The sequence below is a fragment of the Natrix helvetica genome, assembly GCF_964273705.1.
Source record: "Natrix helvetica genome assembly, chromosome: 5".
In the NCBI taxonomy this organism is placed as follows: domain Eukaryota; kingdom Metazoa; phylum Chordata; class Lepidosauria; order Squamata; family Natricidae; genus Natrix; species Natrix helvetica.
Genome location: NC_138551.1, coordinates 36,793,655 through 36,813,241, shown reverse-complemented (window position 1 = coordinate 36,813,241; position 19,587 = coordinate 36,793,655). Strand labels below are relative to the sequence as shown.

Below are 19,587 nucleotides of genomic sequence, written 5' to 3'. Positions count from 1 at the left end.
TTCAATGGCTTAGTTGCAAATACCTATTTTGACAAAAATAGTCATTTCTGTTCCATGAAAGTCATTTGTAAACGTATAAAAATGGTAAGCATTTTTTAAAAAGTCATTTTGCCCCAAATCTCCAGATGTATACTGTTGATAAAAAGACCCTTGATCTTGAGACCCAAATACTTATCTGTCGTTTTATATGTTCCATGGTCATGAAAAGAATTGTAACACATCTGAAGCAAGTGATTTATGCAGATATTGAAGATGAAAATTACAATCCATAAATCTCCCATCTTACATTTTCAAGGCTCCTGAAACAGTTTTATATTTTTTTTTCTCATGGGATTAGGAGTGGTAGAATTTTGAAGTTATTGCTGACAATCAGACTTGATGACATGGTGTTCTTGATGCCTCCAGGTCACTCATGTATTTTAGGTCCTCTTTGAACTTAAAAAGGAATTGTATTTAATTTGTGAACTTCATTTCATGAAGGAAGGTGTACCAAAGGAACAGAAAAGATGTTGATATTAAAGCTGGAAATAGGATAACATTTAACTGAGGGAATACCTCTTTTTCACTAAATGCTGTAGGGCAAAGGGGAAACTTGCTTACATCAACGAAAAGAGTGAACATACCTACGGTCCAAACTATATCTACTTTTTTCATAAGTGCATTCTACTTTATTCATTTTCTCCTACAACTTTAAAACCACTAAGTAAATTCTACTAGAATTGAACACCCAGTAGAGTTTTATATAAAAGGAAAGAAAGTAAAAAGAAATAAAGGTGAAAGAGAGTGAGAGAGATACATGTGGGACAATCTTTGGTAGAGAAACAAAGTTATAATCAATACAGATTTTCTGGAATTCAAAGCATCACCTTGCAATAGGATGTGGCACTAAGTTGTCCAGTGTACTCTCTGTAGAAGTTTTTAATCTTTTTTTGGGGGGAAACCAGGGGGGCGATGGGAGAGCAAAGCTCAGAAGCAATATTTCCTGTGATGGCCTGTGCCCGTGGACTGGCCTATCCCAGAGGTCAGGTTGGCATAAATCCCCCCTAGAGAGCTCCTAGGGAATGATGGAGTGGAAACTCTTATCTTGTGGATTAGGCTTTAAATCAGGGGTGTCCAAACTTGGGAACTTTAAGACTTGTGGACTTCAACTCCCAGAATTCCCCAGCCAGCCATGCTGGCTGGGGAATTCTGGGAGTTGAAGTCCACAAGTCTTAAAGTTCCCAAGTTTGGACACCCCTGCTTTAAATGTTTTCTGCTTTGATTGATATGTTTATTATATTTCTATGTTCTATATCGTCATCCCTCAGGAGTCTGTTATGTGATTAAATCAGTATGCAAAATGGATAAGTGAACAAACATTACTGTATTGTTAGTATTTCAGCTCAACATAGTTTGTGTTACCTTTGCTCAAAGATGCACTAAGAAAGCTACATTCCCCAAAAGGGGAAATACATTTTCTCTTTAGGTGTAACTTGTAATGTTTGAGGTTATGATGTTCTCTGTTGTGACTTTCAAACATTTTACCTCCTGCATTTATGGCGCACTGCTTTAGCATTACATTGACTTGCTTTGTTATTTTTAAATGTATAATGCCACTGCTTAATGTTCCTGCCATTATTGATATTTTGTGTTTTTAGATTACATTCTTATTACTCCTAGAAGTGTCTTTGATGGTGCATAGAACAGTTGGGTTCTTCTGTTTTAGGGCCACGGGGAAAAGACTTCCTACCTGACCTCAGGCTTCCTACTCTGGGCCTTTTTAAATTATTGATTAGTCTGAGATTTAATAAGTCAGTCTTTACCAGCAAATGAATTACAGATGAATTAGACTTTTAATTCATATAATTCCAAGTGCACCTTTCTCTATATGTCTAGGAATTATGACATCTGGAGCTGATCGGGTTGGGGTAGGTTCTCCCAATACTTATCTTAAATCCTTGGGCAAATCTCTATCTCTCATTTTAAACTTTAAATAATGGTTTGGAGCCAGGCTATTTGAAGGACCACCTTTCCTCCATTACATCTACCCAATTCGCCAGGACAGGAATTCAGGATGTGGTGTGGGTCCCAACTATTCGGGATCTTCATTGATGGGAGCATGAAAAGTGTCTTGTCGGTGGTGACTCCTTTCCTATGGGGCATAATTCCCATGAAGGTATGATTGCCCCTCTACTGTTGCTTTTTTGAAAAACACCAAAGACTTGGCTATTCAGCAGGCCTGGAGATCCTAAATAGAGATGGAGCTGATCAAGTGGCTGATCCGATGATCTTGTGGGGGAAGGGGCTATGGTTTTTATGTTGTAGTTTTTAATGTTGTAAGCCACCCAAAGTCACTGGTGTATGAATTGGGCAGCCGTGTAAATTTGTTTACTACACAAATAAACAAACAGGAAAATGTTTCTTTGGTATCTCCAGGTAGTCATGTATATTGGTCAAGTCATGAAAGACCTTCTGAAGTGGCCTCGTCCTCGTTCACCACCTGTTGTCAAGCTAGAAAAGAAGACTAATGCAGAATATGGAATGCCATCCACACATGCAATGGCAGCCACTGTCATCTCTTTTACTTTTGTATCTGTGACTGCAAACCAGTACAAGGTAGGAAGCAGCAATTCTGATTTAATCTAGTCAAGTTGCATGACCAAGTTTCATTGCCTTATTTGGACAAATATCAGTCCTTCCATCTTAAGTCTCAAGTATTTCAGTGGCATTACAGTCCATTTCTGTTTTATCCTCTTCCTTCTTGTGTATTGGTCTTCATCAGACTGTATTAACAAACTTTTCACTCAGAAAAGTCATTCCTAGGAATATGGGACTGTTTTACATCCTCAATCACATTTTTGTAAAATTAGGATCTTTTGTCCCAGTGGGATTTTTGGGGTGATGTGCACAAATTCACTTTTGGACCTACTTGGTTAGTCTTTCAATTGTGGAGATACTTCTTCATAGTTCTTCATTTAGCTTGGAACACTTTGAAGGCTTTTTAAAAAAAATGGAATCACTTGATGTTATCTACAAAAAAAATCACCATCTATCTATCACCATCACCATCTATGATCTTCAGGTAACTCATCCAAATAAGGCTCTTAGGAAGTCATAAGTTCCCTTCTCATTGTATGAGTTGTTTCATCTTAGATTTAGGAAAGGGAGATTCTAATTCTTTAGATTTATGTATGGTATCCTCAAACTAAATTGTGGATGGACTGTTTTCGGGTAAGTGATGAATAAAGATTTTATTAACATTCTTTCCCCTTATATTTTTAGTATCCACTTGACCTTGGACTGCTGGGAGCCTTCTTATTTTCATCTCTGGTAGGCCTCAGCAGAATTTACACAGGAATGCACACAGTGCTCGTAAGTTTTTACTGTGGGTAACTGCTGGGACCATGAGAGGCAAGAAAAACAAATCATGAAATGCTTAAGGTGCCATCATTAATTACATTACAGAATTTTGAGGCGTCCATAATTGTGCAGTTATTTAATGACATTGCTATGTGTATGTCATCATTTAGGAGTTATTAGTTTGCATCAAATATTATTCTATATATTACTCCTTATGATATGATATAATAAATGATTAATAAAAAATACTTTCTAAGATATAGATTTTCCTCCTTGAAAAGAATATGCAATTAAATTTTCAGAAGCAACTTATTTTTGTGATTTTCCTCTTCTGCCTCTCTTAAGCTTTCAACTTAAACAAGTCCAAGGAATTCTGGCTTGATGTTTTTATAAATCAGGATTTGAAAATCAAGAACAATGATTTGCTGTTCTGTGTCTTAAAGGAGCAATAAGCCAAAATTCCCAGCTTGTTATTCTACAGCTCCCACTGTTAGTTTGACATCTGGAGAAAGCTCCTCTAAGGAATTTTGCAAGGATTGTTTGGTAGTCAGACCACCAAGCAAACCACTGCATGAAAATTTCTCTGGAGACCTGAAATATACTGAAAATGACTGTTGCTTTAATGAATAATTATTCTGAAAACTAACAAATCTATTTCTCTTCTATAATTTATGTGGCAGAAAATTTTGATGTTTATTTTACAGGTAGGATAATATCATTACAATTTGTATTTCAAGAAATGTCATTTTTTGTTCTGCATTGTAGAAGCAGCCAGCCAGTGAATATGGCATCATGGTCAATACAATACAATGCAATAGCAGAGTTGGAAGGGACCTTGGAGGTCTTCTAGTCCAACCACCTGCCTAGGCAGGAAACCCTATACCATTTCAGACAAATGGCTATCCAACATCTTCTTAAAGACTTCCAGTGGAACTCCTTTCACAACTTCTGGAGACAAGCTGTTCCACTGATTAATTGTTCTAACTGCCAGGAAATTTCTCCTCAGTTCTAAGTTGCTTCTCTCCTTGATTAGTTTCCACCCATTGCTTCTTGTTCTACACTTAGGTGCCTTGGAGAATAGTTTGACTCCCTCTTCTTTTTGGCAAACCCTGAGATATTGGAACACTGCTATCATGTCTCCCCTAGTCCTTCTTTTCATTAAACTCGACATACCCAGTTCCTGCAACCGTTCTTCATATGTTTTAGTCTCCAGTCCCCTAATCATCTTTGTTGCTCTTCTCTGCACTCTTTCTAGAGTCTCTACATCTTTTCTACATTGCAAAGATGTTGGCTTATAACTGGTGCAATCTAGGCTCATCAACTCTTAGCCAGGAATGCTCATTAGGTAATTCTGGACCAGGAACTCTCTCTCAATCCATCATACCACTCTGAAGGGTTGGGGGAGACATTAAGAATAGGAAGGGCTATGTATTCTGCCTTGAGCTGAAGAAAAGATAGGATACAGCAATATAACAGCAAAGTTAAATACAAAGCATTAATTTTGTTTCTAATAGAAGCTCAAAGAATCTGTAGAATCTGAACGTAAATAATAAAAAAATTGTTTCTTCATAATTCAAGACTTTGCTCACTGAGGAAATATATCTTTATATATGGTACCTTTAGGTCTGAGCTGTCAAACTCGCGGCTTGGGGCCAGATGCATCACACATTGGCCATGCCCATGCCCGGTTTAGCAAAGGGGGGGGCAAGTCACAATACATCACGTGACGACACTGTGATGATGCGAGTTTGACAACCCTGCTTTAGGCAATCTAACACTGCCATTTACACTTTTACTTTTCTTGATGTGTGATCTAATCAAACCGGAAGAAAGTATGAAGTAAAACTCCATTATTTTAAAACAGCTTGTTTGCTACATAGTGCAGCTATCATTGAGTGCATTTACTGAGAGTTAGACTTAATGTTATTTACGGGATGGGAAGATCAAACAAGACATTTTAATGATAATTTCAGCTTACTCATATAATCATCTTAAATAATCGGAGCTGCTAATGGCTACATTTGTTTATTCATCACTATGAATTTTGATGGAAACCCTTATTAGATCAAGACATTTAGTTTAGAACAGAGAATTGTCTCTTCCCCATTGGAGAGCTTAGTTACCACAGTTAGTTAATCAGTCAGTAAAAATTCTCTGCATATTTTTTCCAGGATAAAATGATAAGGGAAAAAAAACCTTCTTTAAAACAGATGAAGACATTGATTAAGAGAGAAACCTTTGTTGGTTGTCTTAAAAGAGCATCATGACCTTAATGAAATTATATGTCAATTTATCTCAGTAGCTTATAATTCTGTGAATAATTTTTCTTACCTCCAGAAATGAAATTAAAAATAAATAAATGAATAAATATTTTGGAGTTTGAAACTACTTATATATACAATAACATGGAGATCTCTATAATGTTCTCATGTTTCTAAAACAAAATACTATGTTTATCTCCCAAAGTTTCAACTAGAATTTTCTGATTAGTTCAGTAGTCTCTTTTCTCCCACCTGAGAATGATCCAGGCTTTTTCTGTCAAAGAAATAACAACCTTTTGCAGTCCTGGTTGCCATTAAATGATGTGATGGCCCATTCCCCTCTCACTACCTATAAGTCTTATGAGTTCTTGCTTCAAATTACTAATCTCATAAAATTTCACTACACAGGAGAGTGTCAGAAACGGAGGAGCAGTTGGAAGTAAAGAACATGCTCTGGTGGCAGGGACAGCATAGTTCTTGATGAGATCTGTGTGTCATGTAGTTTTCTTCAGGCATTCAGTTGAATGAATGGAGAGCTTCAAAGAGGGGGAATGGGATATGTGTGTTGGTGTACCCTTTTCTGTTCCTGAATTCCATGTAGTCAGCTAGATTTCTGAGGACAGTGTGCTCAAGTTTTCATGAGATGCAATATGCTAATAAAGCAGAATTCTGGGATACAAAATGTATTCAGATTCAAGATGTTTTTCAGAAAGGAAGAACAAGATGACCTATTTTCTACCTTATTTTTGATGCCATCCGTGTGTTTACATATATGCCTAAATCCAGCCTTTCTGCATGTTATATGCATTTTCTCTGATCCAATTATAAATTGTTTCTAAAGTGTTTACATTTAATCAGTTTATGCCAGTAATGGTATCCTCTTATCTTCATTACCGGTTTGGTAGCGGGAGCATAAGCCTTCTGCGTATGCGCAGAGGGTTGGGTGGGCAGAGTCTCACGTTGCCGCCACTACCAGTTTGCCCAAACCGGTACAAACCAACAGAATGCCACCTCTGGTTTACGCACATAAATAGAGTAAGTTCTCCCAAATCAAGCTTGACTCCTGATTTTTACACAAACATATTCATGAGGTTTTCCTAGCATCAGTATGTAAATGACTTTCTATCACCTTTTTGTAGGATATTTTTCAATTTCCTAGTCTAACAGTATAACTGGGATTTCCTCTTGATCTACCATTCAAGTAGTAACGCAGTTCAATTCGGCTTAGTTTGTTTTAAAGATCAGTTAAGGCAGGGGTGTCAAATTCAATTTCATTGAGGGCCGCATCAACGCTGTGGTTGACCTGGGGGGGAGTGGGTGTGGCTGACTGGGTGGGCATGGCCAGCTTGATGCCACTCCCCAAACCGCTTGCATGTTTCCTCTTCTCACTGGGTAGACTGGGCTGAAGCCATGCTGGCCCGATGTAGAGCAGGAGACGGACCTTGTGTTTGACACCCCTGAGTTAAGGTAAGTATGTGTGCTACAACACAAATAATCTCTTGGCAACACACCTTCAAAGATGTTTTCATTACACACACACAATTCAGACTGAAAAGTGGAGGAAGACAAGAGTGACAAAATATCATATTGAAGCTTTTAGGCCAATTTTTATCATATACTTGGGGCAAATCTGGAGAAAGTGATGGAACAAATTATTGGCTAGATTGATATGCCTATATATGGAAGTATTTCTTAATGCTTAGACTTCATCTAATACATTGTTCTCCCCAAAGCTAAACATTTAAAAGGATAATATAAGATGATGCTACTTTATATAGCAGGAAAAATGTTTTGATGTTTGACATTGGCTGTTTCTTTTTGAATGTCATCTTTATGTACATATACAAATATTGCATACTTTTATTCACAAATCCTGGTGCCAATGAACCTTTAATCCCCAGAAATATTATATCCTTTTGCTTGAAGGCTACTCTTTTTGCTTCACACATCCTTTGTTTATTACAGCTAAATTATATGGCACTTTCCAAGAAAGATCAGGTTATTAGATTCTTGCTAGCTCGTCTCCAACCTCTTCTTGTAAATCTCATATTGTTTCCATTTCTGACATAATCCCTTATGGGAATAGTTCCAAAAGCAATTCTCTGAAGAAATCTATTAAATCCAACAGTAATAACTTATATACAGCTGTGTGAAAAAGTCCTGCATGCTTTACGGTTTACAGTTTATAACATTTTTTGGATAGGCCATTGATTTTATATTTTATGCTAATTGTTATGCAAATATTGTTATATTTAAATTTACACTGGTGGTTTTTAAGTGAAAAGCACAAGCTTTTTGCAATTAGGTCCTATTTGGATGGGGATTGAATTTTCTTGCATGCTTCTAATGCATGCTTACAATGACTATGAAAACAGATTAACTGATGCATACCCAGTGCCTTGTGTGTTGCAATTACTAAGGCCGATGCTAGAGTTTTGTTAACATTTTTATTGTTTGTGGCCCTGGAAAGGACCATTTAGGTAACCAAACATGGTTACTAATATGAAATTGGCCAGCCCTTATTGCTTATCACCAGGCGGCATCGCTTCGGCATAGACTGTATAAGCCTTTGCACGTGATCTTTGGTGACAATGTGGTGCCAGGCTGCAATAATGGATTCAATCAGCTCCTGCTTGGTCTTCAGATGCTTCTTGCTTATTTCGTAACCAATCTTGGCCCACAGGTTCTCAATTGGGTTCAAATCCAGGCTTGAGCTGGCCAATCCAGGAGTCGAGCACCATGCTTCTTCATCCACTGCTGGAAGGACTTAACTCGATGACAAGGAGTGCTGTCATCCTGGAGGTAAAAGTCCTTCCCTACAAGTTGCTGAGCTGAAGGAAGCATGGTCTTTTCCAGGACTTCAACATACTGCTTGGAATTCATGATTCCCTCCAACCCATACCAGAAGCAGCAATACAGACCCAGATCATCACATGCAATGGATGCTTCACAGATAGATTCAGGCAGTACGGCATAAATTCTTCAGCTGGAAAACTTCTGACATACTTATTGCAGATTCCCAGTCAAGTAGAAATTGCTCTCATCACTGAAGATGACCTTGGCCCACTGTTTGTTGGTCCACTTGGCAATACCTCTTGGTCCAAGCACATTGACGAGAGCGGTAAGCGTCTGTGAGCAAAGGTTTACTTCGAGCCCTGCAGCCTTTGAGCCCTCTGGCAAGCAGTCTGCAATGAACTGTGCTTGTGCACACTTTTACATCACATGTTTCACCCCAAATTCTTGTAATCTGAGGTGAGGTGAGCTTCCTGTCAGCCATCGAAATGCGTTGCAGAGCCCGATCTTGCTGTTTTGTCGACTTTCTTGGTCTTCCAGAGCGGAGCTGTCATTAACTGAACCAGTTATTTGGTATTTTTCAACCACTCTGCTTCCTGTGGTGCGATGGCATTTCACTATTTTGGCTATTTCTGTACATGAGTAACCCTCTTCATGAAGTACAATGATGTGATGCCGCTGCTCAGTACTGGTGAAAGCAAAGGACTTTAGCCTTGCCCGCAGCCAGAGCTAAATTAAATTTTTTGATGCTTTTCATGCCTATTTATAGTCAGAGAGTATGACAACATTGATTGGCTCATAGATTTAGCCTCTGTGCATTTTGATTGGTCAGCCAAAGCTCACTGCTCATTGGCTACTTTCGATCCTAACATTCTTGAAAATACAAGTTGTGTTTGTTTTAGCACATAAACTCACTCAAAACCTTAAAAAGACTTTGGCTATATTAATAAAAATTATGCATCTCAATCCGACTACAGAAATTTTCATCAAAGTACTAATTTTGCGAGGTTTCTATGAGTGAAAAGTTGATTAAACATGTAAATACAGCTTAAAACTGAAAGCGTGCAGGACTTTTTCACACAGCTGTACATACATACACATACACAGGGTTAAACCCAGCTATACTCTAATATACCTAATTACAACCATTTCTCTACACTGTATACTTGCTGTATATCCTATTATAGTAGTGGAAGATGAAAACAAAATACCAGTGCCTCTAGGCCTTCATAAAACCATAAGGAGCACCATAATGTCTGAAATAATATAACTTTTGGCATTTAATGCAAGAATATTATGATGAACCACTTCAGTTTCTTCCAGGATATAGGAGCAGCGAGCTTCAAATTAAAGATTTAGTATTTAAGATGAATCGTAATTTAAAGTAATAGATAGAATCATGGATTTTCTGTGGAGAACGTTCTACTAACATCCCCAGAATGATGCTTTTCAAAGATTTGGACCACACTATCCCTGCTAGAAATAGGAGCTGTAATTGAATATCCCTGAAGGATAGCAGTCTAGGGAAATATGTATAGAATATAATTTGTGTAATGACCGTGCATATGCATGAATGTCTGTATGAGAGAGATAAGATAAAACTTTTGTTTAAAAAACTGTGATGGTACTCTTTGTTTCTCTTGTGTGGAATGGAATTAATTTGAGATATGTAGTAGCATTACTGATGTTTTAAAGTTCTTTAGCGTAGATTTTAGTAGCAGTAATGAAGCATTCAAAAAGTGGACTTTTGTTTTTCTTAATAAATGTAGTCATTCAAGATAACTTTGATCATCCAGTGTTCCTCTCTGAATACTCTCCAGAGTCCCTCGTTGAGAGAAATGGGTAGTTCAAAAATATAAAAAAATAGACAAAATAAGATAATTGAAAGTCACTAATAATTCAGATTTCATTAAATAAAATAACAGACACCAGGGAGTGGGGTCAAATAAATTGTTTGGCCCTAAAAAAGTAAACTAAGGAAGGAACATTAATTCTTTGCAGAAAAATTACAAATTTATAAATTGAGTGCCTATGGAGATTCTCAATCATCCAGGAAATTATTAAACTGAGATTATGGGAGGGAAAGGCTAGTGACTAGAAAGAAAGAAAAAAAACTGTCAGAAATCTTAATTTAAGCAGCATTACTTCATTGCCTTTCAGCAAGAAGTTCCAAATCTAAATTATGGGTTTGCATACAGTGATATATGAATACCTACTCTGCCTATCAATCTTACCTTAATTCTGCAAATGTAACATCTTTACTGCTCTTGCAGAAATCCTCTCCTGTCCCCCCACCCCCCATAAAGAGTATAAAAGTGATGAAGATTCCTCAGTTATATTTTGCTTCAGTGAAATATTAGGAGTTGAAGGACATACATCATACCAAGCTTTTGCATTTTAGTTATGTTACTCTTTGACATTTATTCTTAAGGTATTTCTTATGTCTACTAGACCTGTTAACGTTCTAAACCTGTTTTTCAATTCAAGCTAGGGATTGCATTCTGAGACAAATGGCAACTTGTGTCATTAATGTATTTATGTGTTTTTCCAGGACGTCATTGTTGGCAGCCTAATTTCCTTATTTTTGACTGCTGTTGCCTGTCCTACCTGGGATACTGTGGATCACTTGATGCTCACCAGCCCTTTCTGTCCAGCATTCTGCATCATTGTGCCCCTCTTCTTGTGCTACAATTATCCTAAACTAGATTATTACAGTCCAACTAGAGCAGATACTACCACTATTCTAGGAGCTTCTGCAGGAGCAATTATCGGGTTTTGGGCAAATAATCACTATGCTTCAAATGCTGCATCTAAAGATGTCACTTACAGTGTTTCTTCCATCACTAGTGAAATCATCATGCTAGGGCTTGCAAAATTTGTAGTGGGGATTGGTGTTTTAATGATGACACGGCAGATTGCCAAAACTATTGTTCATAAATCATTATGTTCTTGGCACAAGGTTTCTAACAGTGATGTTGTAGCTATGCGGCAAATAAAAATTGAAGTGCCCTATAAATTTATAACCTATTCTTCTATTGGTCTAAGTGCTACAATGTTTGTGCCACTACTATATACATTTTTTGGTTTAAATTAAATACCATATTTTTCGGAACATAAGACACACCCTTTTTCCTCAAAAAAGAGGCTGAAAATCTGAGTGCATCTTATACACTGAATACAGCATTTTTTGCCTCCTGAAACGCCACCCCTTCACCAAAATGGCCGTGCATAGCTTTTAGGAGGCTTTCAGAGAGCGCCTGGGGGCTGGGGAGGGCAAAAATGAGCAAAAAACAGCACTTTGTTGCCGTCCCAGCCCCCCAGCAGCACTCTATAAGCTTCCTAAAGGCTATCCATGCCCCCCCTTTTTTTTTTACAAAAAATGGTCCCGTTGTTCGCAAAAATGGGCTGTTTTTTGTCGTTTCCCCCTCCCACCAGGACCACTCTACAAGCCTCCTAAGGGCTATTCATGCCGTTTATAAAAAAAAAAAACCCAGGGCTGTTTTCACGAAAAATAGGCTATTTTTGGGAGGTTTGCAGAGTGTAAAATTTTTTTTAAAAAAATTTCCTCTTCAAAACCTTGCTGTATCTTATACTCCGGTGCGTTTTATACTCCGAAAAATATGGTACTATGTGTTCGATTTTTTTAATTGTCCAGATTATGGATTGAAGATTAAAATGATTTGCAGTAGTTGGGGGGCTGGGGTGATGGGAGAATGGAATGTGACTTTTGCATAAACTCTTTAGGATTGCTAATACTGGAGACTAAAGATAGGATTTAGTTATTCTAGTATTCAGTGTGAGAGAGATGGTCACAGACCAAAAAATAATAATAATAATCAGGAATGACATTTAATTCTATTTGTAAACATATGTGACTGGGAATAAATGCATTCTATGATCTTCCTCGGAATGGAGATGCTGCACTATTCCTCTAGGGTTTTAATGACCCTCCCAGTCCCCAACCTAACCTTTTATCTTACATATCATAAGAATACAGGCATGAATTTTCATTTTTCTCTGATTTGTATTTTGAATAAGAAGGGGTCTGAAAGATATTTGATTGTATGAAGACATAATATTCTTATATCAAAATACTGCAGACATTTCTCAGGAATTTAGCACTGACAGCATAAAGGAAACAGCATTTTGTATTCTAATGCTAATACAAGATAAAAGTGCTAAATTGCTTCTAAGTCTTTTTCTTCCTCATTCACATTCTAATCATTAGAGATGAGCATGGATGAATGAGGTGATTGGTTATACTAAAGAACGTATGGAGACTAGAATAGTTCATTAGTGCTACTAGTCAATTATTCTTTGTATTCACATTATAGCGGGAGCAGAAGATAGTAAAACCTCCATATCATAGATTTTAATTCAACAGATTTTATATATAAAATGTTTTTGTTTGGACTTCACCTCTATTCACTTACATCACTAATGTGATATAATTACATAAATGAGGTAAACTCTATACATTGGAATTTAACAGACATCAAAAGGATATGCTAAATCATGGTTTTACTGTACTGACCAATATATATATATTTTGTAGGGCAATTCTATTTAAAATAGATTTCTGAATGTATGTTGTCTTCCCAACAGTTTTGGGTTTGTTTACATAACTGTTTTATGAACACCTAGTCTATGCTGTTCAACAAGACTGCATGTATATGTTCTTATTTATAAAGTATACAATTTCTATTTTTGTATCATTTTACCGTAATATGCTAAATACAAAATCTGAAAAAATACCATAAATTGCTACATTCAAATTATGTGTTTCCATATTTTTTAAAATTAAACATATGTCATATATCTGTATCTGTAGTGTACTATATAGCAAGAGGTTATTTCAAAGTATAAATGTCAAATGGTCTTAGCGAGGAAGCGTTAACAAATACAGTATTTTCTGGTTACACTTTTAGTTCATGTAGAATCTGAATTAAAATGTTAAATAAGACTGCAAACATACAGAACTAGATATCGACACTAGGTAATGGGCTCGTGATTAACATTTAAAACAGACATACAGATCCTATAGCCTTTCCTCCATTCATTTGATCACTCCATCCAAGTGGTCTATGTGTTAAAGGTATTTATTGGGAATTTACTTAACAAGTGAGATTTTCAGCATAAATCACCAGTGTCTAAAATTTTGCTTCAATTTCCTGTAATCTCATCACTACCACAACTAAACCAAAATGGAGATCACCTAAGATCATTAGTTGGGGATTTTTTTCCCCCATCAAAAGACTTACTTACTCAATATGAAAATTTGCAAGAAAACATTATCATGTCTAGAAGACAAAAAGATATTGAGGCATTTGCAACTACATACAAATGAAAAAGCTTCCCTATTCTATTTCTAATATAGGAAAGAGAGTCAAGGATAATTTACTCTAACACACACCTGCTTGCAATTGTTTCTACTACAACTAAGGGTAAGTGAGTAGGCAAATAAATGTATTTTGACCCCCTTCATAATAGAGCAAAAAATTATGGTGTAGCTACCATGGGTGGAAAAACAAGTTTGTTTTAGCTTACAAGAAACATGTATGTTTATTATCAGGACAAATTTAACCTCTCAATTTAGTTCACATATGTTTTTATAAATTATCACTCTATTTGGAGCAGCTGCAATAAGTTAACAGTCTACATTTCAATCACTAAACTATTTGAGGAAACAAAAAAATATTTAGCCAATACATATTTATGATACTTGACTAAACTTTGCCTTGTTTTTTTTAAAGATTGATGTCCTTAACTGTTAAAAAGACCCTTTAACTGGTTAAAAAACTTTTCTTATTACAGTAATAAGATATTAAATCCCAATAAAGCCTACTGTAACATTGGTCTAATACTTTGACGTACAGAGAACTGCTAGGCAGTAGCAAGACAAAATAAAATGGAGAATGAAGTTGGGCCAAAGGATGTTCTTCTTCTTATTGGAAAGGCTCAATTGTGATTTCTAGAGCAGAACAGGGCATGGTGAGCTCAAATTTGGTGACAACATCAGGATGAAGAACTCCCAAGTTACCAATGCTCTGTCCTTTGGCAAAGATCTCAGCACAACGACCAGGGAAGAAAGCAGAGTCTGAAAGCAAATAAAGGGACAATGGAGTTAGTATGTCTAGGAACAAACAGAAATCAGAGAAAAACTCTCAAGAGCACCTAAGATTCAGTTGGAATGGTTGCAAATCAACAAGTATATATGTGTGTGTGTGTGTGTGTATGTATGTATGTATGTGTATGTGTGTGTGTGTATGTATGTATGTATATATATATATTAGATTTTCACGGGTGTAGGTATGCTGGTTTTGTTGTATTTGGGTCTTTTCCCGTGTAAGATTGAGATTGTCTTTGCAACGTTTCGGCAAGATCTCACCTGCCATCTTCGGGCTTGGGCTTTTAAGTTATATATTACATTTTAGAAAAGTTGGGAAAAGTTTTGCCAGGAGACAAAACCAATTTAAAATTCAAATCTACATTTTCAACACAAGGGGTCCAAGTAGTTAATTAAAACATTAAAACTTTGAATTACTAGGTAAAATTAGGCTACAGATTCAAATAATTACAACTGAAGTACCTGTATTATAACCCCGCCTGCATTTTTTCACCACAGTAATCTCAACAGAATTTTATAATTTAATGCTGATATAAAATTTTAAAGTAATAAAGCAAATACTCTTCTGAGAAAATGTCCGCACGATTCTATTTCAAAAATTATATGTCTGTTTGTATCTCTCTATCTCACGTTGGATTTGTGAAGAAATTTATTACTAGGCTCATATTGCCACATCTGAGATTTTTCAGTTTTAATTGTAAAGTTATGTACAAGGCAAAGGGGGGGGGGGGACGACTATAAAATAATTCTCAAAACTTCACTAGAAGTAGTTCTAAAATCATTAATATTAAATATAGTTAATAAATGCAAGTGCTCTAAGAAACATTTTAAAAAAAGAATCAGATACTATATTATAAAACATTTCCATAAATTATCTCAAGCTAATTTCAGTGTCTTCAGTTGTCTTGCAAATGTGTACCTGTGAAAACAGGATGATGTGAGAAGCTGAATTACAGCAACACTGCTTTATTTAGATTTATGGATTCTGCCACAAGAAAAAACAATACAGAACTGAAGGAAATAATGTTAATATATATTATTATAATGGTCACTATTAAATCACTTGTTCTCTTGCAAACATGCCATGTACAGAGTTGGAAAAATATTACTTTAAAAGTACTTATACTGGGCAATGCAGGCCAGAAGAATCTCTTTTCGTACCCTAGCTACAATTATTTAAAAGTTAGATTGCAGTATCCTCTTAGGTCTCTACCACTTTACAAAGGACAATAAAATTTACAAATAACAAAACAATTAGTTTTGTATGAACTAAACTACCAGGGAAGGCTAATTTCTCAGCAAAAGTACTCATCTGTTCACAACAGAAGATGTATGCTAATAGACTGACCTAAAAATTAATATGCAAATAGGAATTAATCAAAATGGGTATGCAGTTATTTCTCACAGGTAACAATTTTCTTATTTATAAACTTATCATTTACAACTAAAAAATGCACGACACTCAGAATGCATTGGCATACTATAGTTGCCACATCCGTATTATGATAGCAATATTCCTGAGTTTTTTAAGGACCAATAATGTGCATACAATTTCTGTTAAAATTATATGAAGTAAAAATCCCACTGGACTAACGAAACTAGATTTTATTAATCTTGAAAGATTTCATTTTCAAATGCAAACATAAAAATAGCTTATGTGAAAAAAAATCTTTAGCCCAATGGCATCTGCCTCTGAACTAGGTCGTAGCAGACATCTGGCTATACATGTTTTCAATATATTAATTGGAATTTAATCCTATGTGAATGCATATTAGATTCAAGTCCAATTTTGTAGTTAGGGTCAGCAAATATGTCAGTTCCTGTTATAAGAAAGTTCCCCTGGTGTACATAAATTATCTTCCACAGTAAAAAAAAGTGCAAAGAGACTTCCTGTGAATTAGTACACATAAAATGTTATTTTCCATGGAAAAAAAAAAATTGCAAACTATATCAAGTCTTTTCCTGCTAACTACTGGTTCACAGGGGTTCTGTCCTAATAGTCAAATGTGGGAGCCTTAGGCTGGGAATCACCAAACTACAGAGTAAGATGTATTGGCAAGCATATCTAATAGATCAAAATTGTACTATATGATGCAGAAAAAGATGGAATCATATAAAAGCACACATTAAACCTCTATTTGAAAACCCAAAACATTAAGATCTTATTACATGCTTTTAAACTCAAATGCCTCAAGGAATCCAAAAGGAGCCTGAATTTGAAAGTATATGAGTGCTGTAAAAGATAATTAAGAAAGATAAAGCATAAACTCCAAAGTCTTTAGACAAACATACTTGCCTTCTGAAAATGACAGCTCTAAAACTTTTTAAACCCTATAACATCCAAATAAACTAAAATCAATGATCCATAGTAAGAAAAAAAGATTTCTGAAATGCTTTGAGGTTCAAAGAATTCTGTTATTAAACTTATGTCCCTAAGAACTGATAATTGTCTTTGTGTTCTAACACCAAGACTGCTTTGATTATTCAGGGCATCCTCTTTGGTCACTAATCCAATGGAAAACCTGGTCTTTAGCCTATTTTCTGGTTAATTGACCTTCAAAGAGCTTGTTGAATTCTCAGTGTGCTTTATTGTCAAATAGCCTATACATAGCTTCTTTTCTCTATCAATCTCCTTTCCATATTTGGAGTGAAAAGATTAAGGAAATGATATACGATCAGAGTTAGCATCAACTTTAAAGATTATATGATTCAACTCATAGCTTCAAAACAATAAGTAAACAAAAATTAGATGTCAGGCTTCAATAATTAAGAGGAAGGAACTATGCTATCCAGCATGATTATTAAAGGCTCAGTCCAAATATTCAAAGAATTAATGTTTATTATCTTAACGTGAAATGGAAAAAAATAGTACAATATTCTTTGATCAGAAACATAATGCATTCGTAAATCACATCAGGACTGATTTCACCAGGCCTGAAAAAATTAATAACTTTTCTAGGCAGTCTAAAGAATTATTTTTCTGAGCTTATGGAAGGTTAATGTAATCTAACTGCTGAAGGAATCAATATGTAGAAACTGGAGCATGGAACCAAGGAACGGTTGCAAATGTATGAAAAGACAACTTTAAAATGCCAGATATACTATGTTATTTATTGTTTAAATTTATAAGGTATAAATGTACAAATAGGTAGCATACAGCATAAAAAAATGAATAATAAACTAAAACAAAACAGAAAAAGCCCAATTCAATCATATATATTAAACATATAAAATATACAAATATAAAATGTGACCAAGCAATATAGGAGAGCAAGCTAAAGGCACTCTCACTTAATTGGGTCCTAAGAGAGTGCCTAAGAGGAAGAGCCAGGTCTTAGCAGATTTCCTAAAAGTTGGGGCAAGTCATATACTGGACAGGCAGGGGTCACTCCAGAGAACAGGACAACCACAGAAAAGGTATATTTTTTTGAATCCTCATTAATTATACATTTATAATGAAAGCCCACGATTTACTAAACTGTGCAATTAAACAAAAATTTAAAATTTGTAAAATATAACAAAATACAGTTGTTATTTCTCCACTTTGCAATGTTAAGCTATTCTCTGCTACAGATCATTTTCCATGAAGAAATGGGATTTTGCATTTCAAATAATAATCTATTCTCTACTATTCCTTAACATCTGTAACCCACATCCCATATGAAAGGATAAGAAGAAAAAGAAGTTTACTGTTTACATAACAAATGCAAACAAGTAAACTGATCTGTGTAAGGAAACTGTACTGAAAGAGAAACAGTTAATAGCCACTAAAGTTCTTAATACATGTAAAATAATCCCCTAATTCAACAAGTGCCTCTCATCCCTTTTCTGAAGATCAAAAAGAAAACTTTCTTTTACTGTATATTTGAAATCAGTGGGAACAGGTGTGGATTCTGGATAGGTATGCAGGTGAAAAGGTATAATTACCTAGCTAGTCCACTTCAGAATTAGGGGGTCTGAATTCCCATTAAAGGGAAACATTTCATTTTCATAACTTTGTAATGAAGTATGTTATTAATAAAATAAAGCTTAATACACATTAGTGTTTACATCAGTTGGCTAATACCTTTCTATAGCAGGATATAATTTTCCAGTGGTAATTTCATGCAAAATGTAAAGCAGATCACACAACAGTTACAAAACACTGCAAAATATAATAGAAACAGACCAGAGACTAAACTCGGAATCTGGTTTTCCAGACTATTTATTTTCGTTTATTTCTATTTCTTATTTCTAAACCGCTCATCTCCCTCAAAGACTGGTCTTCCAATGTGACACCCTATTATCTGCCAGCAGTGTCCTTTTTCATTCTAGGTCATACAATCAGGGCAAAAACTAACTTAGCTTCCATCTGCTGCTGGAGTCCCAGCAGTTCTTGCTAGCATGGTTAATTGTATATAATACAGAGCCACAACTTCTATACTGTATCCTTGATTTATGCAAAAGAATATATAGACAAAAATATAAATTTGAAACAGACAATATAAATATTTATAGTCAAAATCAGTTGCAAGGAGTAACTGTGGCTCACATGGTTAGGACACTGGGTTGGCGGTTAGCAAGCCCATGACTTGAGATTGGAAGAGTGGCAGAGTGCTGTGTGGCAGAGTGAGCTCCCGTCGTTCATTCCAGGTCCTTGATGGGAACATGAGAGCAGCACCGGGCAATGGTGATGTCCCCAGCTAATCCTTTCACCTTGGAAGCATCTTAAACAGTGTCATTGACACAAATGGGATGGGGGTGGGGGAATCCGTTACTCATCTTAGACTGTGTATGCAATTGTTTGGATTTAAAGCAAAAAAAGGTGGTTTGAGACAGGTTGTGCTTGCAATCCCAGGAGAATATATGTTTGAGGTAAGGAGGCACCATCAACAACCCCACCTAACCCCAAAGCTTTCTACTGTTAGCATAACTTTACCTCAAATATTCCTCTCCTCAGGGATCACACTACCGCCTAAAGGTTAAGGTAAAGGTTCCACTCGCACATATGTGCTAGTCATTCCTGACTCTAGGGGGCAGTGCTCATCTCTGTTTCAAAGCTGAAGTGCCAGCGCTGTCTGAAGGTTT

The 19,587-nt window shown here is 35.9% G+C and overlaps 2 protein-coding genes across 2 annotated transcripts in view; one reads left to right on the top strand and one right to left on the bottom strand.

Moving 5' to 3' along the window:
- Positions 1-12,605, top strand: part of SGPP2 (sphingosine-1-phosphate phosphatase 2) — a 47,804-nt gene extending 35,199 nt beyond the window's left edge. Inside the window, exons 3-5 of the mRNA XM_081956386.1 lie at positions 2,416-2,595; positions 3,262-3,351; positions 10,945-12,605. Of these exons, the coding sequence (XP_081812512.1) occupies positions 2,416-2,595; positions 3,262-3,351; positions 10,945-11,487 (813 nt within the window). The 3' untranslated portion in view covers positions 11,488-12,605. The remainder of the gene's footprint in view (positions 1-2,415; positions 2,596-3,261; positions 3,352-10,944) is intronic.
- A 145-nt stretch (positions 12,606-12,750) lies between these two features.
- FARSB (phenylalanyl-tRNA synthetase subunit beta) overlaps positions 12,751-19,587 on the bottom strand; it is a 36,026-nt gene continuing 29,189 nt past the window's right edge. The window contains exon 17 of the mRNA XM_081956376.1: positions 12,751-14,490. Coding sequence (XP_081812502.1) covers positions 14,339-14,490 — 152 coding nt within the window. The 3' untranslated portion in view covers positions 12,751-14,338. The remainder of the gene's footprint in view (positions 14,491-19,587) is intronic.